At 45.2% G+C, this 24947-nt stretch overlaps 1 protein-coding gene across 1 annotated transcript; it reads left to right on the top strand.

Moving 5' to 3' along the window:
- FOXA3 (forkhead box A3) lies at positions 1 to 22730 on the top strand (the record flags this gene model as incomplete). Its single annotated transcript, XM_081334431.1, has 2 exons — positions 1 to 72; positions 21543 to 22730. The coding sequence occupies 2 exons, from the start codon at positions 1 to 3 to the stop codon at positions 22728 to 22730; spliced, it is 1260 nt and encodes a 419-aa protein (XP_081190557.1).
- Between the last annotated feature and the right edge of the window lie 2217 nt (positions 22731 to 24947).

The following is a 24947-nucleotide window of genomic DNA, read 5'->3' as shown; positions in this document are numbered from 1 at the left end:
ATGCTGGGCTCGGTCAAAATGGAATCGCACGATATCTCCGAGTGGACCTCGTATTACAACGAACCCACAGAGGTACGTGGAGTGGAAGACGGGAGGATTTTTTGTTTTTTTGTTTTTAACAAGAAGTCGTGTTGAAGGAATCTGGGTGGTTTAGGGGGAAAGAAGAGATCTGTGCTTCCTTTGTGGTTAGGGTGCGTATCTAGAAAATAATGAAGGGTCCTGAAGTGGGATTTCACAAAAGAAAGTAGGAAAACCTACGAAATATTGTAGATAGCAAGATGGTTTCTTCCTCTTTTTTGCCTAGGGGAGAATGATTAAATTAAACTAAACTAAAGCTAAAGCTAAAGCTAAAACTAAAATTAAACTAAACTCTTTAAGGTATAAGCTAAACTAAAAATAAACTAAAATAGACTGGTCGTATAAGCTGATTGAGTTTTGCATTTTGATCATTGTTATTATGGCGTATGGCGTAACAGAATTTTGATATCGAAAAAGAAAAAGAAGTGTCAGCCCAGTTCAATCACATTTAATAGGAGAGGAATGGACTCCCATCTCCAGCTAAGATCCATTAATTCGAACAAGCCCTTGATCCCAAAGTGACAAATTAGAAAATTCAGAATCAAATCATTTTTCATTATTTATAAATTTCCCAGGTCTGGAAATTCCACTCGGTTCCCCCAAACGAAAGAAGGGGCTTATAATTTTATCTAATGAATTTTTTTTAAAAAAAACCTATTATTTCTTTGGCATTGTGCCCGATAAGCTTTAAAATAAACCGTAACTTTGTAAATAAAGGAGCAGTCAGACCACCTTAATAATTTGCCTTCTAATCAATTCTCTCAATCTTGCCAAAGAGCTTCTAGATTTCCCCAAAACCCTGACAGAAGTGTTGGATTACAGTTCCCATCACTCCCAGCCAGATGCCTGGGTTAAAAGAGTTGCACTTCAAACCAACCTGGTGACAAATTGGTACCAGGACTGCTTTATTTTGAATCACCATCATCATCATATTCATCTAAAGGAATAAAACCCAATTACTTTTCCATAGTGGCCATTTTTGCTGCAGTTAACAAGCGCTTCTTAAGAAGCCGAATTGTTTAATAAAATGAAAGCCGCACAAGAAAATGGACACCCTCTCTGCCCTCTTTCTTGCCCTTATTTTAATGAATATTTTTTAAATTAAGTCAGCCTCATAACGCACCGATTTTGAAGGGTTCAGTTTACAGCTACCTAATTCAGAGAGTTTGCAATGCCAATTTCCAAAACAGCTCCATAAACTGGCGCTGAGGAGGGAAGGGAATTTGCTGGCGAGGGGGTTGATGGTGGATTGATTGCCACCCTCCTGTCTGATCTTGAGCTGGGTTGATTTCATACACACCCTTTCAGGAAACTGTCTTTGGCTGTTTCTACGGATGTTTCCATGCTGCCCATGTTCAGCTACCAGTCAAGCCACCATCTGCACCCGTTTTATCACCTGAAGAATGCGCTTTTGTACCAGGGATGCCGGCCTCGAATTCTGCTCCTCGCAGTTCTCGGCCACCAACTCTCTTCCAAATTCATTCTGGTCTTAATCCTTTCTACAACTAAGTAAATCAACAGAATTTTCTGAAAAGATTAAGGCAGCAGCTGAAAACTATACCCATTTACCTGTGGATGGCACCCTGCTGATCTCAGTGGAAGTAAATGCAGATTAAAGCTCAGTCTTTCTCTGCACTTCAATAACTCCAGGATGAGCAAGAAATTCCAGGCTGGCAAAAGGAAATCTTTTCCTCTGATGCAAAAATTAAGTCGAGGAACTTTCCAACACTGAATTTTAGGCGATCTACTGTTGGATCTGTCTGTTGCAAAGAGATTCTTAAGTTTCCTTTGCAGGCATGGAATTCTAAGCAACCTATTTTCACTAGGAAATCTCTTTCTGGCAGCAGAAAGGATTTGATGGTCAGAAGTGGTGGTGGAAAAAAATCCTCTTTCAGATCGCATCTCGTGTTTTTAGCCAATCTCTGCAAATAAAGGATCCTTTAACAACAGCAGAAGAGTCCGAGGTGGCACACGGTGGACAAATAGCACTTGGTGCCTTCCTTAATCAATGGGGGAAAAAACTTTTTAAAAATGTTTAAATTCTGTATCCTCAACACAGTTAGCCCAAACTTAACGGAGATGGAGAATATTTGTAGCTTAGGGCTGAACTGAGGGGCTCCTGGGCGTTCTCTGAGCCGGGTTGTTTTCTTGCAGACGTTTTCATGACCCAAACTAGTAACATCATCAGGGCTAGAAAGGAGGGGGAGTTAACCTAGCACTGATGATGTTACCTAGTTTGGGTCATGAAAACGTCTGCAAGAAAACAAGCGAGCTCAGAGAACGCCCAGGACGCCTCGTAATAGTAATACCATGGTATAATTTTTATATTAAAATAATACACTTTTCTAAAAGGAAAAGAAATGATACGTTTCACCAACAAAAGCCTGCTCATAGATCTACAAGTTAAACTCAGCCTGATGATTAGGCTGGGAAGGCTAGAGAAACTTCGGTAAAGCCTTGCCGAGCCAGCACTCCTTGTTTGAGCCGACACGTTCTCAGACCTTAGAAGGTTGGCCCGAGGCAGCTCACGTCAACTGACTGGCTCATACCTGCCTGTTATTGTTTGGACTTCAAGAGGTCCCGTACCGTAAAGGGATGAGTCCGTGGGAATGCGCAGAAGCCACCAGTTATGCAGGAAGACAGAGCTGGGCCTAATTTGCAACGGTGGGCAGGACATCGGGATTCCTTTACTGACTGATTAGATTCAGAAGGTCATCCAGCTCATAAATATGTAGCCCACCGAACCACCCGCGACTTTAGCTGCGAGAAAAAGGCACCCCTGTTTTCTGCCAGTTGAGAACAGCCCTCAAAGGCTTTCCCACCATTGCGCCCAAACCAGGAGTTGTTTCCTATGATTGGCTGAACAAACCGTAGTTGAGAATAATTGTACACAACGCTGGGTGAGTTAGTGCAGGTAGTCCCCGACTTAACCACTAAACCATTCGTTTTGTGACCATTCAAACTCACAACAGCACTGCGTAAAGTGACTTACGGCCGTTTTTCACACTAAGGACCGTTGCAGCATTCCCCCTGATCATGTGATCAACATTCAAATGCTTGGCAACTGTAGCATATTTATGACCGTTGCTGTGTCCCGGGGTCACCTGATCCCCTTTTGCGCCCTTCTGACAAGCAAAGTCAATGGGGAAGCTGGATTCACTTAACAACTGTGTTAGTAACTTAAAAGTGATTCACTTAATGACCCTGGTAAGAAAGGTTGTAAAATGGAGCCAAACTCACTTAACCACTGTCTTGCTTAGCAACATAAATATTGGGCTCCGTTGTGGTCTTAAGTCAAGGACTATCTGCTTATTAAAAGTCAATCCAACAAATTATAGGACTCTTGATTATATGCAGATCCAGCCACTGAGTTGCAGGATGTCTCCCTTCGTCGTGCTACAGCACGGCTTTAACCATCTTTGTTGCAAATGTCATGCCTTATGCCTAAAACAGCCGAAACACATAATGACATTTTTGTATACATGTTTTTAATGCTGTTGCAGTGAACCGCCCAGGGTTTTGGTATATAAAACAGGCTGCCATATCAGTTGTGTAAGTCAATAAATTGCTTAATGTGTATTGTGAACTGTAGGCTTGTTTCTTTGATCTTGGGAAAACACCACCAGTGGGAGGCTTGAGAGAAAAAATAACTCTCCATCACAGTGGGCTATCCTTCCCCAAAGACCACGAAATGGGCCCATGGAGAAATTGGTGGTCTTGGATTTTGCAGGTCAAGCAGGATGTTAATCCAGACAACCCGATTGTTTTCAAGTACTTAGAATATCAGAATAATAGAATAACAGTATTGGAAGGGATCTTGGGGGTCTTCTAGTCTAACACCCTGCCCGTACCATTTCAGTCAGGTGGTTGTCCAGTCTCTTCTTTAAAGCCTCCATGATGGAGCACCCACAACTTCTAGAGACAAGCTGTTTTAGTGTCTCTGGAGGCCTCCAGGTTTGGAAAGTCACCTTAAACCACTTACAGGACTCAAAGGCTGCTTGTCAAGGGCTCCCAAATCATCAACCTTCTCATTCTTTTCTGCTAAACCAGGGGCCTCCAAACTTGGCCACTTTAAGACTTGTGGACTCCATGGCAGGCTAGAGAATTCTGGGAGCTGAAGTCCACAACTCTTAAAATGGCCAAGTTTGGAGACCCCTGTGCTGAACCATTGTTTGCTTTCTTTGGTTTTTTTAACCCCCCGGGAGGCTGCGGGCTTAGCATCAACCATCATCCCCATATTTCCTTCTGTTCCCAGTTGGAAAATGGTATGGTATGGAATAACATGGAAAAGAGTATTGGTGGCCATTCCAAACAGCAGAAATCCTTGCTGCAACCATCTTGAGATCTCTTGTTGCTGTGCTTTGTTATTCTTTTATTGATGGACATTCTAGTAATATTCCAGTTGATGATGATAACAATAGTTATTGTTGATAACAATAATAACTCAGTAGGTGGACAAAAAAGCCAAATCCAATTTGAACATCTGGCTAACTGTATGACGAACCATTATAATCACAGTAGAAAGTGATCTTACATTAATTAATTATATTTATTGACAAAACACCCATCCCACTGTGTGTGTATACACACACACACACACACACACACACACACACACACAAACACATATAAATAAGTCAATGGGGACTTGGCATTGCAAACTCTCAGAACTGGGTAGCTGTAAACTGAGTCCAGAGGCCTTCAAAATTATGCACTACAAGGCTGATTATATTTGCTTATTTAATACATATACATACACAGACAAACACACAGAGAGAGATTAAGTATTATTCCTTTTCTTCTTTTATTTTTTTTCTTCCCATTTGAACAAGCAAAGTACAGTGCGAGGATAAAAACCACCCCAACTATTAACAAAAATTAACCAGATGAAAGCCCCCCCCCATGGAGGAGGAGGAGGAGGAGGAAAATGGGTTCGACCTAAACAATCAGCCGATCCGGCCTGTCCGTAAAGAACTGCCATATGTTACTGGGCGCCCTACAATGTCCGCCTTGTTGGAGGATGCTAAAGTCTTTTTTGATTCATTTCCTCGTTTGGGTCGCTGGTTGGGAAAGGCGGCCTTTTCAGTTTTTCCGCAAAGTAAAACATGCACACACCAAACTAACTGCAGCCCCACCCCAACCATCTCCAGGCAGGGCCGGCCAGGAAGCTGCCCTGCCGTGAATATCCCTTTGTCCGGGGGGGGGGGGGACGGCATGCAAAGAAGGGATGCCCTGTAGCCGGAAGAGGAACTGGGGCTGAAGGAGGGAGAGAAACTGCAAGGGATCAATTGCTTCATCAGATTTGAGGGGGGGAAAAAATTGGCTGTTGAGATAAAATAACCCAGGTTGCGACACTTCGGGCCAGGGCGCCGTTGCTCAATGACAGTCACCCGTGATCTGGGTAATCTAATTCAGGTTGGCCGAACTGGAAAAGTTTGCTCCGTGCCAAAGCTGCCCGCTTTGATATAAATAAACACCAAGAGGAAAAATCAGACAGCAGGCTGAGCGGAGAGGATTTAGCTGGCCTCTCTTTTAGCAAACTATTTGAGTTCTCAGCAAAGATCCCGTTCTGCGCCCCCCCCTTTCCCAGCGTTTCATCACAACCCGTATCTTGATTGAATTTAAATATGTGTGTGTGTGTGTGTATCAATTTAGCTGCCCAGAGACCACAGTTAAGCCCAAAATTTGCGGTGCTAAGCAAGACAATTGCTAAATGAGTTTGGCCCCATTTCCCCCACTTTTCTTGCCACAGTTATTAAGTGAATCGCTACAGTTTTTAAGTGAGTAACCTGGTTGTGAAGTGAATCTGGCTTCTGCCTTGACTTTGCTTGTCAGAATGTCGCAAAAGTGGATCATGTAACCCCGGGACACTACTACTACGTCATAAATATGAGTCAGTTGCCAAGCGTCCAAATTTTGATCGCACGAACATGGGGATGCTGCAACGGTCATGTGAAAAATGGTCATAAGTTACTTTTTTTTAGTATTTAAACAAAATGATCCGGTTAAGATCTGCATATGTGGGACTGATTGGGGTAGATTGTAAGGGCGACTCCGAAATATAATGTTATATTTTATCTATATCTTAAATTTGTATTTTATTACTATTTCATCTTAAATTGTATCTTATTTAATTCTATTTTAAATTGTATTTTATCAAATTCCATTTTGGATTGCTTTTATCAAGTTTTGGTGACGGCTTGTTGCTGGAACTCTGCCCTTTGATATGGCCCAAGGGCTAATCAATAAAGTTGTATATACAGTGCCTGTTCCAGTAACTAATGGTCGCTAAATGAACAGTTGTAAGCCGAGGACTACTTGTATCGTCTTTTGTCAGGTTTTGTTAAGTGTCGGGAGCACTTCACCAAAACAGCTACCACCCAGATTAAACATGTACCTCCTTAACTTTGAGCACCACTCTTAGAATTACAATCCTGCTCCACCAAAATCCATCGTTTCTGCCCGTACAAACTTAATTTATGGGAGGAACCAATTTAAATGTGCAGTCCTGCAAAAAAAAACACTTTAAACTGAGCTTGGACTAAAGGCATCGGCTTTACGTGCTGGGAAAATGAGGCTGTTGAGGTTCATATCGTCTCCCTTGCAGATTAATATATGTTTATTATCTTGCGGAAGATTTTACGACTGGGGCTTTTTCTGTAAACCGCTGGAAAGATTCAGATTAATCAGTAACTTTGGAGCCGGGTGCAACTCTGAATCCACAACAGCTTCTTTCTCATCGCTGAGGCTCTTCTGTAGAAAATTTTAAGTTTGCAGCTACGAAATTAATTGACCTCGGAGAGTGGGAAAATTTTACTGAGCTTTTATTGAGCCAAGAGCTGGGAATAAATAGCACAAAGACACATGTTACTTTGCTTTCCATTTCGCTGCCTCTTCATCAAAATTAAGCACCTACATTATGCTCCTATGATAGGTTTAATTACTTCCCCCTTCTTGTCCCATTAAAAAATTGATTGTGGCAGTGAAATGCTGGGCTGGCATTGGGGAGAATCAGATCGAAGCCCCGTCCCCTGAAATTCTGGACTAGTAGTTCTCTCTCAGCTGAAACTACCATCTCAGGTTGCTCTTTCAGTTATAACATTGGGGAGAAAAGGCTATAAATCCAGTAAACAAGAGGATCAATAAAATGTTCCGTAGAGCCTCTGGGAATTGTGGGCGCTCCAACACGGGAGGCGTTTAAGAAGAGAGTGGACTCCCATTTGCCCCATACAGTATAGCAGGGGTCTTCAAACTTGGCCCTTTTATGACTTGTGGACTTCAACTCCCAGAATTCCTCAGCCAGCTTCGCTGGCTGAGGAATTCTGGGAGTTGAAGTCCACAAGTCATAAAAGGGCCAAGTTTGAAGACCCCTGCAGTATAGGCTCTGCTAGTTGAGCAGGGGGTTAGACTAGAAGACCTCCAAGGTCCCTTCCAGCCCTGTTATCCTATCTTCTATGCTTGGGATACATCTGCACCCGGGGAGCTGCACCCACTTTATGCTGCAGACTGAAAAGCTCTACATCACGTACCCCCGAAATCTAAACTTGTGGCCCTCACCATCAGCCTCCCTCCTATCAAGAACAGGTAGTCCTCAACTTACAACCACAACATTTCTATTTCTAAGTTGTTAAGCGAACTTTGTCCCATTTTACCACCTTTCCTGTCACCGTTACGTGAATCACCACAGTGGTTAAGTTAGCAGTACGGTTGTTAAGGGAATCTGGCTTCTCCATTGACTTTGCCTGTCCAAAGGTCGCAAAAGTGGGATCACCTTTTATTTATTTATTTATTTATTTATTTATTTATTTATTTATTTATTTATTTATTTATTTATTTATTTATTATTGGGACTTATATGCCGCCCTATCTCCCGAAGGACTCAGGGCGGCTAACAACAATAACACACCTGACACACACACACGGGGACACGGCAGCCATCCTAAATAGGACTCACTCGCCGAGCGGCTGAATTTTGATCACGTGACCACAGGGATGCGGCAACGGTCGCAAGTGCGAAAAATGATCCTAAGTCAGCGCCATTTGAACGGTCACTAAGTGAACAGTTGCAAGACGAGGACTAGCTATATTTTGCCCTGAGGCTCAGGATGGGCCCTTCTTGTTCAGGAGAGAAATTGCTCACTGCTTGCCTCCTGATTGCAGGATAAGAGTGACCACCTCCCCACCGAAGGCAGAGCCCGGCTGAGCTTACGTGCAAACACACCTGCACAATAAAAGAAGTGTGTGTCCCACACCCAAGGTGACGAATCCTTACGGACGTGAACTGCACACCGCCTTAGATAGGAGGCGAAGGGGCGGACCAGGAAAATACCCGGAGTCTTAACAAAGGTTATTGCAGAGGCCCCTTTAAAATAAGCACAGCCAGGCCTCGACTTATAACAGCTCATTTAGTGACCGTTCAAAGTTACAAGGGCACGGAAAGAAGTGGCTTAAAATTTGCTTTCCACACTTACGATCATTGCAGCGTCCCCCCTGGTCACGTGATTAAAATTCAGGACCTTGGCAACTGACCCATATTTATGACGGTTGCAGTGTCCCAGGTTCACGTGATCCCCTTTTGTGATCTTCGGACACGCAAAGTCACTGGGGAGGCCAGATTCACTTCACAACCGTGTGGCTAACTTGACAACCGCAGGGATTCACTTAAGAGACGTGGCGAGACAGATCGTAAAATGGGGCAAAATTCACTTTGGGGCTCAGTTGTGGCCGTGAAGCCGAGGACTACCTGTAAAGGATCCTTAAAGGAGATTTAAATGTCCTCGGAACAGGACCGATCTATCTAAAATCGCGGGTCGGGAAGGTGAAGGATGCCATTTATTCATGAGGTTGCTTGAAATCACCCCAGAAGTGAACTTCACAGTTGGTGGGATCTGGGGGGGGGTCAGCACATAACATTCCCCTCCCTCCTTTCACAGGTATATTTATTGATTTAATTCCTCCCCTGCATATGCAGCGATGGGGGCGGGGTGTGGGCAGCGAAGCAGGCCCCATTCATCATCTGTAAAAGTTGTGCCAGCTGCTGCTGCGGACCCAGACGGAAGGCAGATAGAGTCACCACAACTTTGACTCTTGCCATTTTGGGGTTTTTTTTTACTTCCTGATGGAGCTCATAAGAGGAACTGTTTTGTTTTTGTTTTTTTGCCTGCCAGGTTAGGACTGGCATAATCCAAAAAAAAAATCCGATTTGGCATGATCTCGAGAGAGGAAGATGAATTGGTCTCAGGTTCGTTCAGAGTCTGGAAGACCATTTCAGACCCATCAGTGTGAGAAGACCAGCCAGTGGTCAATGTGTGTCCACGAACTTCCAGCACTTTGGAAGCCAAGGGCTTCCTCAGCATTACACACCCGCCAGTGGGCCTTCCGTGGGGCAGTGGGGGAGAGAGGTGAGGGTTACTGTCTTCCTTGGAGGCTGAAAAGTATGAAGGACGGTTGCAGGAATTGGAAATGTCTCGTCTAATGAAGAGAAGGACCAGGGCTGACGTGACGGCAGCCTTCCAATATTTGAGGGGCTGCCACGAAGAAGAGCAGGAGAAGAAGCGCTAGATGGAAATTGATCAAGGAGAGAACCAACCGGGAGGAACTAAGGAGGAATTTCCTGACAGTTGGAGCGATGAATCAGTGGGACAGCTTGCCTTCAGCAGTTGTGGCTGCTCCATCACTGCTGGTTTTCAAGAAGAGACTGGGCAGCCACTCGTCTGAACTGGCATAGGGCCTCTTGCTTGAGCAGCGGGTTGGACTAGAAGACCTCCAAGGTCCCTTCCAACTCTGTCATTCTGCTTATTTAAATCTCACCTTTGGAGATCCAGGCAGGATGACTCACCCGCTCATTGACAGGAAAATGAAAACAGGAAAGGGATTTTACTTACTGGGCAAACCCCTAAAACTTTCTAAATGCATTTCTGGAACCCTGCTTAACTTAGTTAACTTACATTAGTTGTTAAGTGATTCTGGCTTCCCTATTGACTGTACTTGTCAGAAGGTCGCCAAAAAGTGATCACATGATCCCGGGACCCTGCAACCGCCATAAGTATGAGTCAGTTGGCAAGCGTCTGAATTTTGATCATGTGACCATGGGGATGCTTGCAACGGTCGTAAGTGTGAAAAGCGGTCATAAGTCACCTTTTTTCAGCATCCATGTAACTTGGAGTGGTCATTAAATCATCATAAGTCGAGGACTACTTGTATTAAAGTTTGGCTTAATGTCTGAGATGGTATAGAGTTTCCTGCCTGAGTAGGGGTTGGACTAGATGACCTCTAAGGTCCCTTCCAACATTATTATTATTATTATTATTATTATTATTATTATTATTATTATTATTATTATTATTATTATTATTATTATTATTATTATTATTATTACTACTACTACTACTACTACTACTACTACTACTACTACATTGGTACCTGATGGGCTTTTGAAATATATTCTATCCAGAGTTCTCTTTCTACCATTGTGGTCCATCAGCAGTTACATAGCATAGCTTAATTAACTATTCTTAATTCTGAGTACCATGAGAAAGAGACAGATAAAAGGCTGACTTTAAAGAAACTGCTATTATTCTGTTTCCGGACATCTTAACCTGAAATGTTTGATTTAGCGAACAAATTCTGGCTGGCTGGCAGAATCCCACAGCTAGAAAAGGCTGACCAAGTTTTTAAATTAGACCTGCTCCTTTGCCCTTGACAGCGTTTCAAGACCAGAAGATTTTCTTCGGCTGTGCCACAGGGCAGAGGCACAGGAGCAGGGCCTGTTAAAAATTTGGCCATTTTATGTGGATGTCTTTCTAGAGAGCTCTGTTTTTTTAAAAAAAAAATCTATTGCAAGCTCAGATGGCGTTGGCGCCGGGAAAAGTTTTCAAGACAACCACTCTTTTTTTTTACCCCTCCATGCCTCCCTCCTGCTTCGTGGACCAATCCATCATCACGCCCAGCGCCCAGACTTTCAAAATTGGTCCAAACATTGCCCGGCAGGAAAATCAACTTAATTTTAGCACCTTCTGTGGTCTTCGTGGAATGGAGCAAATAGAAACCCGCTGAGCGGGATGGACACTCCGTCCAGAGGCCAAAAATGGTGGGGAGGAATATTTTTTGCCACCCTTCTTTCCATCCATTTAAATAAATATCCTCTTCTGTTGGTACAATCTTTTGCCTCTAATCAGGGCGGTATTGCAGATAGGTGCAGACTCAAACTGTGCCACGTTTCAAATGCAACTAGGCAAATATTTCTCAGGAACTTGCTTTGGGTTTTCACCAAGGGAAAACGCCCATCATTATTTTTGCTAAAACAGAATAGAATAGAATAGAATAGAATAGAATAGAATAGAATAGAATAGAATAGAATAGAATGGAATGGAATGGAATGGAATGGAATGGAGTGGAGTGGAGTGGAGTGGAGTGGAGTGGAGTGGAATGGAATGGAATGGAATGGAATGGAATGGAATGGAATAGAATAGAATAGAATAGAATAGAATAGAATAGAATAGAAGCTGGAAGGGACCTTGGAGGTCTTCTAGTCCAGCCCCCCGCTCAAGCAGGAGAACCTATACCATCTCAGACAAGTGACTGTCCAGTCTCTTCTTTAAAACCTCCAGTAAGAAGACAAGTTTTCTTTTTTTAATTCTGATTTTCGGCCAGGTCAGAGTAGCATCTATAGCCCAAGACAAATGCATGCATTCAGTGTTACAGATAGTTCTCGACTTACGACTATAATGGAGCCGAACGTTTCTGTTCCTAAGCGAGACAGTTCTTAAGTGAGTTTTGCCCCATTTTATGACATTTCTTGCCACAGTTGTTAAGCGAATCACTGCAGCGTTTAAGTTAGTAACAGGGTTGTTAAGTGAATCCCATTGGCTTGTCAGAAGGTCGCAGAAGGGGACCACGTGACCCTGAGACGCTGCAACCGTCGTAAATATAAATCAGTTGCCAAGGGTCTGAATTTTGATCATGTGACCACAGGGGATGCTGCAACGGTCCTAAGTGTGAAAAACGGCCGTAAGTCACTTTTTTCAGTGCTGTTGTAACTTCAAATGGTCACTAAACAAATGGTTGTAAACCGAGGACTACCAGTTCTCACCCTAATCTGGACTGCAGGTCTGAGTTATAGATTTTGGATTTCTTTTTTTCACTTTTACTTTCTCTCGCCCATCCCCTGGTTCTAGCAACGTTGTGCTTGGGGAACAGATCTGGAGAACTGCCCACATTAGTGTCATTTCGCTTGGCACTAATAAAATAGGTTTAAAATCAAATTAGCTGGAGACTTTATTCTGGAAATCAAAGCCACGATGACAAAACTACGGAGCTAGTTCTGACAGCACTTTGCAGCGTCAGCAAAAACAGCAGTAAAAATCTGATTTTCAGCAGTAAAAATCAGTCAGGTTTATAATGTAGTTTTTAGCAAGGTGTGGAAGCAGCAGGAAATGAGAACGGGAAATTAGAAATATAGAAAGATGTTTGATACTGCCTGGGGTGGTTCTCTGTATAGGGATCAATTTCAATCTAACACAGAAAAGGCAAAATTAAAAGGAACCACTTGTGTGTTAAAATTAGGAAGACTTGGATAGCACCTTTTTCTACTAATACAATTTAATAAAATTGGTTAGATGAAGATGGTACTAACAAACACCTTGTGATTTTTTATTTTTTATTTTGCTATCATAGACTAACAATATCTCCTCCTGTGTTGGTAAGAAAATCTAAAATGGTCAAGTTGCAAACATGAGCGAGCAAGCGATGAGTGACGGTGGGAAAACCGAGTGAGTCGGCTTAAGATCTGGGGAGGGGCTGTGAGACATTTTCTGTTGGGATAGCAACTGGCCACAACCTTCTTTTTTTTTTCAATATTGCTTTGGCTGGCTTCATACAACACGCTAAGCCACATTAACAAAGCCCAGTGGCCATGTTTACATGGCAAGCTCTGCCCAAACAAATAAATCATATCCTGGATCAGCGTTAGAAGCCTGATTGACACCATCTGCTGAAACGCAAATCACGCAACCCTTTTAATCAAGGCTGGTGCGCTGCTAAAACTAGGCGCGGTTTTCCTGATCCAATAACCTCATGGCGGAATCAGTGATTTAACCAGTTTTGGAGCCAGTTTGGTCTAATGGTTACAGCATCAGATCAGAAAAGAGGAGTCTAGTCCTGCCTTAGTCACGAAAGCCATCTGGGTGGCTTTGTACCAATTACCAGGTGCCAGTGAATTCTAGTCCCATTTTAATTGTGAAAGCCGCCCAGGTGACTTTGGCTCAATCACCAGGAGACCGTGAGTTCTAGTCCCACTTGATGCATGAGAGCTGCCTGGGCCAGTCTTTCACTCTCAGCCCAACTCACCTCACAGGGTTGTTGTGGGGAAAATAGGAGGAGGTATGTGTTCACCTTGAGTTATTTGTAAAAAGAATAAAGGCAGGTTACACACAAACAAACAAAGCTGGAGGAAAGAGAAATATGTTGCTTCCCAGCCCGCAAGAGTACAAAGCCGTGGTCTCTAGCCTTGGCAACCTTAAGACTTGTGGACTTCCTACTCTTCCTCAGCCAGCCGTGCAGGACCCCTGGTGTAAGGGACCAGCTCCTTTGAGTGGGAGGAAATTGAAGCCAGCCTTTCTGGAAAGCGCCAGTCGAGATGGCCAGGGAGACTTGGAAGGGAAACCCCTCACCATGAATAGCGGAGTGACGTGTACAAGAGGAGGCCAGCGTTTGGCACGAAGGTTGTTGCCCGTGTTTTGAACAGCGCCGGCTGGCATTCAAAACCTGGATCCCCGGGCAGGAAAACACAATCGGTGGCCTTGGCCTGAATCCTTCTGGTCCTCCCACTCTGCTTAGCAGCTGTCCTAATCCCTCCTCCTTGAGGAGCTTCTATCTTTCCCCACCTCTACTTTTTGTGAGCTGAGCTTGGAGGGACCGGCTGCAAGAGTTTAACCCGAAGCGGGCTAGTTCTCAAAATGGGGGAGCAACCCAGGGGCGATTCCTGACCCTCCGGGGAGAGGAGGAGGACCCTGCCCTGAGAGCTTTGCACAACAACAGCCCAGCGCTTGCGTTGGTCTTTTGCAAGAAGGGCCAGTTGTAGCCCAACCAACAGATGGCTTGCAAGCGGCTTGGACATCTCTCTCTGTCCATCCATCTATCCATCATCTGTGTCTGTCTGTCCATCCATCCAGTCCCTTGTATGTATCTGTTATCTATTTATGTATCTGTCTGTCATCTTTACTATTTTGCAAAGGACTCAAGGCGGTGAACACACCTTCTTCCTCCTCCTATTTAGCCACTCGTGGTCTCCTGCTCCCTAGCCTGGTGCCTTGACCACTAGACCACGCTGGCTTCAACTGAAACGTCTCCCTCCATTGTTGCCAAGGCTGGAACCATACCTGGGCGGCCGATTGGGGTGGGGGGTGGTCAGCTCCAGGGCTCTGAGAAATCACCCTGGAGAGGAGGTACAAAAGAGGCCACAGCTCTTTTCAGGCAAGGCCACCCTCAGCTTTTGGATAGGATGCTAGAAGGCGGAACGCTTCCCAAAGAGGCCGATCCAGAACAAAGCAACATTTATTTATTTCCTGCTTAGAACACTAAGCCATTTGCCCTTAATTAAAAGGTAATTAGATAACCCATGCCCCACAACCCTGAATCTACATAACCATTCTTGCCTGTTCTCACTTCAGACATTTTAATTTGGCAGCCAGATTCGGAGGGGGGGGAGGCACCTGTGGCCTGGGGGAGAGGGTCCAATTTGGCCGCCTACAGTTTGAACAAGAGTGACAGGACATGCAGTCAACTCAAACACGGAGGGACAGCACAAACACCGCATTTGCCACGTAGTTGCCAGTTCTGATTTTGACAAGAAGCCAGCAAATTGGGGGCGGGGGGATGAAATTTGCAAGGTACTTGAGATAGGTTGGCTCCGGTGCCCTGAATTCTAGGAACTGTAGTTTCAGGGCAAGCACAGAGTACCTGTCGGAGAAAGGACTTTACTCCATTTTCCCCCCCCCCCCACTCCTGGATGGTATGCAGTCACCCTTCCTCTGGGATACCTCCTCCCCCTCAGGCTAAAGACCCCAGTTAAATGGCTATTTTGCCTTTGTACACCTTGGCTGGTTTTTCATTGACAAGTAGTTCTAAATTTTTTACCCCTGCTGGGATCCTTAGTATGAGTAAGGGAAGGAAGGAAGGAAGGAAAAGGAAAAAAGAAAGGAGGGAGGGATGGAAAGAAAGAAAAAGAAAAGAAGAAAAAGAGAAAGGGGAGAGAGAGAGAGAGAGAGAGAGAGAGAGAGAGAGAGAGAGAGAGAGAGAGAGAGAGAGAGAGAGAGAGAGAGAGAGAGAGAGAGGAGGGAGGGAGGGAAGGAAGGAAGGAGGGAGGGAGGGAGGGAGGGAAGGAAGGAAGGAAGGAAGGAAGGAAGGAAGGAAGGAAGGAAGGAAGGAAAAATAGCATATTTCTTTGGAATTATTGTCATGTGTATCTAGACTTTGGATTACAGTATAAATCAAATAATCTGGAGGCCAACAAAATTGGGGAAAGAGAATCTAAGAGAAGCATGCTGTTTCTAATGCGGAACAGACTTTCTGACTCTTTCCTTGTATTGCAAAATTTTAACTAAAGGTGGCCCAATGAATTGCAACTTTGGAGGATAAGGGGGTGGGGGTTAGTCCTTGGAAGTTTTTTAATCCATTCATCTAACCCAGATTAGCCCTAAAGGATCAAGAGTTCTTTAGTTAAGAACTCTTGATCCCCAACTCAAGGTGGTCTTACAAACGGATGGTCATTTGCCACCAGCTTGGTGTTTTAGGAAGGACAAAATGTGCATTTTTTAAAAAAAAACCAGTGGTCTGGGCGACCCAGGGTGCACAATGTTGCAATTGCTCGATGCTGACGGGAGTGGGGGTGGGCTCACTTTTTGGGATCACGTGCAAGACATGCTTCTGAGTAAGCCTTCCCAAGCTTGCACTCCGACTGGGAAATCAAAGTGATTATCCCAGTTCAGTTCATCGACTGTTATCCCGAGGGAATAGAGCTTTTCCTAATCTCTGCCCGCAATACTGGATAAGGGGTCAGGATGGAAACTGCATGGCATCAGTCAAAGGTCGGCTGGAATGATAAAAAATTTTTTAAAAAAAACATAGGTCAAAGAAGATTTGAAAAGACCAGAACAATCAATCAGGGGAATGGCTTGCCTTCAGAAACGGTGGGTATCCCATCACTGGAGGCTTTCAAAAAGAGACTGGACAGCCACTTGTCAGAAATGCTACAGGGTCTCCTAACTGAACAGGGGGTTGGACTGGAAGACCTCCAAGGTCCCTTCCAATATTATTCTGTTGAATTCTGCATCTCTCTCTCTCCTCTCTCTCTCTCTCTCTCTCTCTCTCTCTCTCTCTCTCAATTGCACCAGGGGGTTGAGCTCCAGTTTCCCAACTAAGGGGTGGGCCGCAGCTCTGCTGCTCTCCTGCTCTAAAGGTCATCTTGTACACGTGGGGTGGGGTGGGGTGGGATAAGAGTTCCCCGTCCTTTTGGGAGAGAACCAAGCCCAGCACTGATTGCCAGACCCCAGGCAAACAACAGATGCTAATGTCCAAGGCTGCCTGCCTACCCAGGGGGAAGGGTGAGGGGTGATGGCCCCGGGCTCACTTGCACAATCCCAGCGTCTGCTGGGCTGTTTGGAGAGGATTTGAGCCTATCTGGAAGATGAGGGCGGCCCTGGAGGAACCAAATCTTCCCTCCCCAAAACTGCAGTTCAAGCTGTTTTATTCCCCTGCCCCCAGACTCAGGAAATCTGGAGGGAAGAATGCTGGAATTCACCAAATGCAAATGGAAAAAAATAATAATGGAGAAATGAGGGGATCCATGCCCTGTGTGAGCAGAATTGCCCTGTCTTTCCAGAAAACTAAGATTATTTCTTCCAAGGTTTTTGGGTGGCAAAGAGGCACATCTTTGCCCCATCTGGAGATTTCAGCTCACAGCTCCCAATTCCAGATTTAAATTGGCCTTTGTACACTGCCTAGATCAGGGGTAGGCAACCTCGGCTCTTTTATGACTCAGGGACTTCAACTCCCAGAATTCCTGAGTCAGCATAGCCGAGGTTGCCTACCCTGGCCTAGATAGAACAAAGAATCAGAGCTGGAAGGGAGCTTAGAGGTCTTCTAGTCCAACTTCCTGCTTGGGCAGCTCTTATACCATCCCGGTCAAATGGTTGTCCAGTCTACTTTTGAAAACCTCCAATGATGGAGCACCCATAACTCCAGGAGTCAAGCTGTTCTATTGATTATTCGTTCTCACTTGTCAGGAAATTCCTCCTTGGTTCCAGGTTGCTTCTCTCCTTGGTTAGCTTCTGTCCGTGGCTTCTCGTCCTGCCTTCTGGGGCTTTGGAGAATAATGGGTTGGCCTCCTTTCCTCTGTGACAGCCCTCAAGTTATGGAAGACTTGAGACCCAGTGGGCTTATCTAATATTCTAATATTTCATACAGCCCGTGAATATTCATTCTGAAGAAGAAGCTGGCTGCAGCTCACAAAATTATGCAGAAAAGTTTAGACTCCACCAAGAGTAGCCAGTCCAACACCTGAGCCAGGATAAGCTTCATCCTTGTATTAAGCTGCCTATGGGCATGGGGGGGTGGGGAGAAGAGCTATAACAACTGTTACCTCTCAGATAGTTTATAATTTATGTAGCAAGTGATGTTTGCTGCATCCATTCTGGTGTCAGAAACAATCAAACTCCTAAGTATGCAGCACAGCTGGTTTATTTGTAAAGACATGGCAGATCTGGGACACACAACACACATCAGCCTACATTTATAAAGATATGCAGATAGTCCTCGACTTTCAACAGTATATTTAGTGACTGTTCAAAGTTACAGCCCCACTGACAAAGTGCCTTATGACCATTTTTCACACTTATGACTGTTGCAACAACATCCCCACGGTCATGGGAATAAAATTCGGATGCTTGTCAACCAACTCATATTTATGACGGCTGCACTGTTCCCGGGGTCACGTGATCACTTTTTGCGACCTTCTGACAAGCCGAGTCAATGGGAGAAACCAAATTCACTTAACAACCACGTGACCGACGTAACAACTGCAGTGATTCGCTTGACAACCGTGGTTGTAAAATGGGGCAAAACCAGTAGTGGGATTCAAATAGGTCAACAGCCGGTTCTCGGTGTGGATGCTGCTTCCGGAAGTCCATTCTGGGCCCGGGCAACAAAAAATTAGCTACCGGTTCTGCCGAAGTGGTGCGAACTGGCTGAATCCCAGCACTGGGCAAAACTCACTGAGCAAACGTTTCACTTAGTAACATAAATGTTGGGCTCAATTGTGTTCACAAGACTACCTGTATTTGCTCCTTACCCTTCAGAGTAAAAAAAATGAGATTTTACCCCTGGAGCAAGAGATGGGGCATCTGGCCGGGCTTTCAGGACCTCCTTGTCAAGGAATCCTGCCAGGGCTGGTTCCAAAGGTTGCTGTCCATCTCAGGGGAAAAAGCTCCTGCTGGACCTACGAAGCATCTGGCTAGTAAATCCCAGTCATGTGACAAGGGTCTTCAAGAGTGGCCCTGAAATAGCTTGTTGTAATCTAAGATAAGGAAAGACGGTTCAAAAGCCATCTGTGATCTCAGAGACAATGGGACCCTGGCCTTGGTCAGGACTAATCTCCTTCCCTTATTCTAAAAAGGATTTAGAAGGTTTGGCCCACCAGCCTAAGCTGCAAAATACGCATCCAGGACAAAGCGAACCAAGTCAGAGTCAACCGAAAGTACGTTTTTCTGCTCGGAGGTGATGACTCGCTGCTTGAGGATCAGACGTCAATTGAGGATGACTCTCCAAAATGTTCTTTCCTAAGCACGAGGCACAAAATAGCAGAATAACAGAGTCGGAAGGGATCTTGGAGGTCTTCTAGTCCAACCCCCATGCTCAGGCAGGAAACCCTATCCCATTTCAAAAAAAATGCCTGTCCAGTCTCTTCTTAAAAATTTCCAGTGTTGGAGCATTCACAGTTTCTGGAGTCATTCCACTGGTTAATTGTTCTCACTGTCAGGAAGTTTCTCCTTATTTTTATGTTGGTTCTCTTCCTAATTAATTTCCACCCGTTGCTTCTTGTCCTGCCTTCCTAAGATAACTTTAATATAGATACTTTCTTTTCAGCCCAAGAACCGACTGGGGATCTCTTTAATGGACCAGGCCTTTGACCTACAAAGCTCAACAGGCCCAGACTTTCCAGCCATCGGTCAAAGACAACTCGAATGTTTGCCTAAGAAAGGGTAGCTTGGGCTACCTATGATTTAGGACCTTACCTGAGAACGTGGCATTAGGCCAAAGCCTGGCCTGGCCTGGCCTGGTGGCCTACCATCAACTGATTGGGAGGCGCCCAGAAAGTTCTACCAGGTCCTCCTTTCAGATGCATCAGACCATAGTTCTGATGGGGAAATCCTGAGAGATGCAGTCCAACACATCTGGAAGGCCCCGCATTGGGGAAATGGTCATCAGAAAGAAGTTGTTCTTCCAGATGCTCAGAGTAGGACAGTTGATCCTCCCTGTCCCGAATGGACCTGTGAGGCTGGTTTTAACGGATGGAGAAAAAAAGTCCTTCCCGCCAACCATTTCCTTTTGGGAGCCGTTAGTTTCCCTTAGGTGGCAGGGAACTCTGCCCCACATTGTGTTACCCTGCCCCACAATACTGGCACCAGTCCCGTTCACTTCCAAGGCTCTGGGTGGAACAAGGAAATAGGTTTCTTAAGGGTACAAAGCAAATATTTGGATGGGTGTCTTTGGGTGGATCCAGTCCAGGAAACAAAAGGGGAGATCGTTCAGGACCCTCCATGATGGTTGAACCAGAAGGTCCAGTCTTCACAGCCATCACGGTGTTGCCATGGGGACTATACAGGCAGTCCTTGACTTATAACTACAACTCAGCCCAAAATTTCTGCCCTGACTTTCTGCATGCCGTACATAATATTTTTAATTTCAGATATGCTCTCTGGGTTACTTTTATTGCACAGGATGTGATTTGAATAGCCCCAAAGTAGTTTGCACACATGAGAGGCTCCTGGATCATGGGAACCCAGGAACTGAAGTTCTCTAGAAGTCTTGAGAATTCTGTTCCTTGAGAGGTGTGTGTGTGTGGGTGGGGGGGTGTTGCGTGCCATCATAAAGTTTCCAACAAAATTGGAATGTTAATGTTGCCATTACAAATCCCAGGGCTAAGCAATGGCTGTGACTTCTGGGCTCTGTAATCCAAAGCATCTGGAAGACTGGCTTGGAGGAAGCTGCCTTGATTTGTTTCCAGCCCTGCTTTCTGATCTTTCCTTCCCTGCTTGGTGTTCACGACTCAGATCCAGGAAATGTCCCAAGTGTTCTGGGATCTGAATCTGGGTTTCCCCACCCTATGCTCACCTCTTCAGGTGCACTTCCCGTTTCCATAAAACCCTATAAAAATTCACCATTTCCTTCTCGCTGTTCTGAAGACGCAGCCGACGGCCAGCGTGACACCAATCAACATTTACTGGTTTCACCTAGCCCTTGGCAACAATTTTTTGTTAATTAAGGAAGACAAATCAGATTGTCAATTAAGTCCCTATCTTATATAAACAATACTAAGTGGGTGGTGGAATCCCTGCTCTTTTAAACATCAGTATCTAAATTCTCTCTTCTGTGGTTTTGAGCAAACAAATCCTACATAGCCAAGATGAGGCTCAAATGGGAAATTGCTTAACTTACACATCAACCAATCCGCCTCTATTTATGGCAAAAGATCCCAATTTTTTTATGCTGCAAACTAAGAGCCAAGCGTGGCTTTTGAGCAGGGGGTTGAGGGCTGCATTTTAAGAAAGATTGGGTGATACAGGGCCAAAACTGGATGTGATTTCATTCTGCAAGATCCAATCTGGGTACAGTCACTGGGACCAGCGGTTTACCCTTCTACATTTTATTCTACCTACCATTAATGAAAATATAACCCAATCAGTGTGGTCGCATTCCAGGTAGGCATTTACTAAATTTCTCCTTCTGTCACATTCAAAATTATAGTTTGGTGGTATTTGGGGGTATTATTGGAAAAGGGAACAGGAACAAAAAAAATTCTTCCAATGAGTGGTAGGTAATGCAAGACCTCATAGAAAAAGTTGGGCCGATCCATTTAATGAAACAGAGATAATAGTTCTGTCAATCCCATGGAACTACATTGGGCTAGCCCCTATGAATCATTGGGGCCCTGTCCTTCTCATTCCCTAGATAAACTGTACTGTGTCTTCCCTTTCTATTATTCTCTCCTGAGACCGTCTCAGCTGATTTTTACAACCAGCAGCTAACCCTCTGCTTCTTTAGAACTGTCTCGGAAGCAGCTGCATAAATCAATATTCAGCTTGACCCCAACAGTGGGAAAAGCTTCACCTATGGGTTTTCTGCCTCTTTTGCGACTCTCCCACCCAGAGAACTATCTTCTAACCAAGTCTTTCTTCTCTTTTCCTCAGGTTTTTCCTTCCGTCAGCACAATGGCGTCCAGTTTGGGGCCAATGAACCCCATTAATTCTTACGTGACCCTCAATCCGCTGAGTTCTCCCAATTCTATAAATATGACTTACCCAAACAGCAGCTTGAGCGGCCCTTCGGTCACGGGACTGGCTAACGCCACCAGCCCCATGGGTCTTCCAACAGTGGCATCTCCAGTCAGCCCTGTGTTGACGCCGCTGGGAGCCCAGCCACCCACTCTCAATTCACTCTCACCCTACCAAAATGTTGGCCAACCCATGGCCCCTCTGGGCTACTCTCCCTCAAACATGAGCAGGCCCAAAGAGATCAACAAGTCCTACCGGCGCACGCTGACCCATGCCAAGCCACCCTACTCGTACATCTCCCTCATAACCATGGCCATTCAGCAGGCCCCCAGCAAAATGCTGACCCTCAACGAGATCTACCAGTGGATCATGGATCTCTTCCCCTACTATCGTGAGAACCAGCAACGTTGGCAGAACTCAATCCGTCATTCGCTCTCCTTCAACGACTGCTTTGTCAAGGTGGCCCGTTCTCCGGACAAGCCAGGCAAGGGGTCCTACTGGGCCCTCCACCCCAATTCGGGCAACATGTTTGAAAATGGCTGCTACCTGAGACGCCAGAAGCGTTTCAAAATCGAGGACAAGGCTAAGAAGACCGGCTCCAAGGCTTCCCACGCTCGGGAGCAAGCCGCGAAGGCTTCTGAAGGCCTTCAAGAAGGTCAGAGTCCCAACCCTGGTTCAGAAGGAGCTGAGTCTGGCCACTCAGACACCTCCCATGGTTCTGAGGAGCAAAGAAGTCTGGTCCAACTTGATTGTTCGGGAGCTCAGGGCTCCTCCCCGGCGTCCGAGGCCTCCCCAGCTCCCATCTCACAATCTATGACTAGTCACTACTTTGCCAACTCCATTACCAACCTGGATCTTCCGAACGATCTCAAAATGGACCCTCAGTTCAACTTCAACCATCCTTTTTCCATCACCAACTTGATGTCCACCGACCAAAGCCACAAGATCGACCTGAAATCCTACGAGCAGGCTATGGCGTATAGCGGCTACAACTCCCCACACTCGGTGGAAAGTAAACATACCTACGAGACCTCCACCTCGCTCAGCGAGACTGGTTCCTACTACCAGAGCCTCTACAGCCGCTCTTTGCTCAATGCCTCGTAAGGCGGCTGCCCTACCGTCAAATCAAAAGGACAGATAAGAGAAATTTGGCCAAAAACACCAGAAAGGCCATCCCTGAGAGGTTTCCTCCCATCACCAGCCAGCTACAACACGGGTAGAGGAAAGGAGCGCACCGCGAGGCCTGGTCTACCTGATTCGGATGACCTTTCCAAATCTCATCGTGGTCAACAATACCTTCTACTTCAACAGACTCTTGTGCCCAAAGTAACGGGGAGCAGGGAACAGCCAGGAAAATAATAATAATAATAACCAGGTCCGTGCCTTGCTGCTAACAAGGGCAGTCATGGATCCCTGTCCACGTTGACGTGGAGGTCATTGGTCAGCATGGATTCCCCAAGGGCAAAACCCCACCGTCTCAGACCTGAGGGGCCCCACTCTGAATGTTTCAGCTATTCGCTAGGTTTTATTTCTCCAGAACTGGAGTTTGGGTGAATGTCCGTACGTAAATGAAGAGGGAAGGGGCTGTGCTACAGCCTAGGACTTTGCTGTCTCAATGGAAATGTTACAGTTGATGATTCAAATTTTGTCTGGGGATACTCAAACCCATTTAGGTCAGAATCGAACTTGGTGAGGACTTCCATTGTTACACATACAGAAAGGGGTTTGGTTACACCAAAGACGATTACGCCACAGCCTGAAGAGGAACAGGGGATATAATTCAAACATTTTTTTGTAATGGCTTTATATTTAAATACATGTGCTTTCTGTTGGGAAAAGGGTAAGAGTTGATTTAATATATCGTGCTTTAGAGACAGCTCCGGGTGGTGTCTTGGTTTCAATTCTGTGTCTTTCTCTCTTGCTTTTCGGGGTGATTAGAACAACAACAACAAAAATGTTCCTCTGCCTTAGGGATATAATGACTCCTAACCCCTAGTGAGACCTTATAAATAGTTTGATTATTATTGATAATAAACAAATCACTGTTAACATCTTTTTTCCAAGTCAACTATGCCTAGATACATCATGAAATCTTGCTTTCCCTTTCGAAGTAACATCTGACCTATTATCCAAATCACAGAAATGATTTTAAGAGAAAAATACAATCCAGAAAAAAACAGAAAACTGATATCTATGGGGGGGGGAAATCTGTTTTGATTGCAACGTCTACAGCAACGTTTCTCAAAATTGGCAATTTGAACTTCCCAGGAGTTGAAGTCCACCCATCTTCAAATTGCCAAGGTTGAGAGACACTGGTCTACAGTATTGATATGTTGACCAAGAAAGCATTAACTAATCTCACTTTATGGTCACCATTCTATCTTTCATTCCTTGTGTGTGAGGGCATGCAAAGAGACATGATATCCATGCTGACTGGGGAATTCTGGGAGTTGAAGTCCACAAGTCTTAAAGTTGCCAAGTTTGGAGATCCCTGTGTTAGCTGCCACAACCTGTAGAAAGCAATGGTGCTGTGTTTAGATTACTTGCGCGCGTGCATGCACACACACACACACACACACACACACACACACACAGAATCAACATTTCAGGGAGAAAGATCTTTCTGCCTGACTTGTTAGCTTTCTACTTAAAGTGGGTTAATTGCCCATTTCTTAATATAAATGGCTGGGGCATTTTGGGAATTGAAGTCCACAAGTCTTAAAACTTGCCAAAATTGGACAGCCCTGGAATAGACTATGAAGAGCAACTGGAGAGGGGTCCAATGGACTCCCCCTCCTATTAATTTCAGCTCCCATCCAGCTCCTGAAGACCCCCTTCCAAGAAGGCCCAGGCTACATTTCCAACAGTTACCTTTTACTGCCACCCACGCAGGGCAGTTTGTGACCCAGGGTTGTTTACTCCTCGAACACAATGCCCATCTCTTGGAGGGGGGGCACCCAGGGCTTCAGATCCCACCCCCACCTGCTGCCCTTGCACAGCAGATTAATCACTAACTCGCTGGGGCACCGACACTTGGGCAATGGGGTCAGGGAGGAACAACGTGGTCAAGCACAGCACACTTGGGGCATGTCCCAGAAGCACGTCCTGAGTTTGTGTGTCGTCGTCCCGAGTGGGGTTTCTTGCTCTTCCGGGAATAAGATCTGGTGGGGGCGGGGGGGGAGGACTGTGGGGTTCTTGGTGCTCCCTGAGCCTGGTTGTTTTCTTGCAGACATTTTATTGCCCAACTAGGTAACATCATCAGTACTAAAGAAAGTGGATTTGCATTGAAGATGTTACTTAACTGTGTCATGAAATATCTGC

The sequence above is a fragment of the Vipera berus genome (assembly GCF_964194415.1).
Source record: "Vipera berus genome assembly, chromosome: 9".
In the NCBI taxonomy this organism is placed as follows: Eukaryota; Metazoa; Chordata; class Lepidosauria; order Squamata; family Viperidae; genus Vipera; species Vipera berus.
The sequence above is the reverse complement of the archived record's forward strand: the minus strand, read 5'-3'. Positions and strand labels throughout refer to the sequence as shown.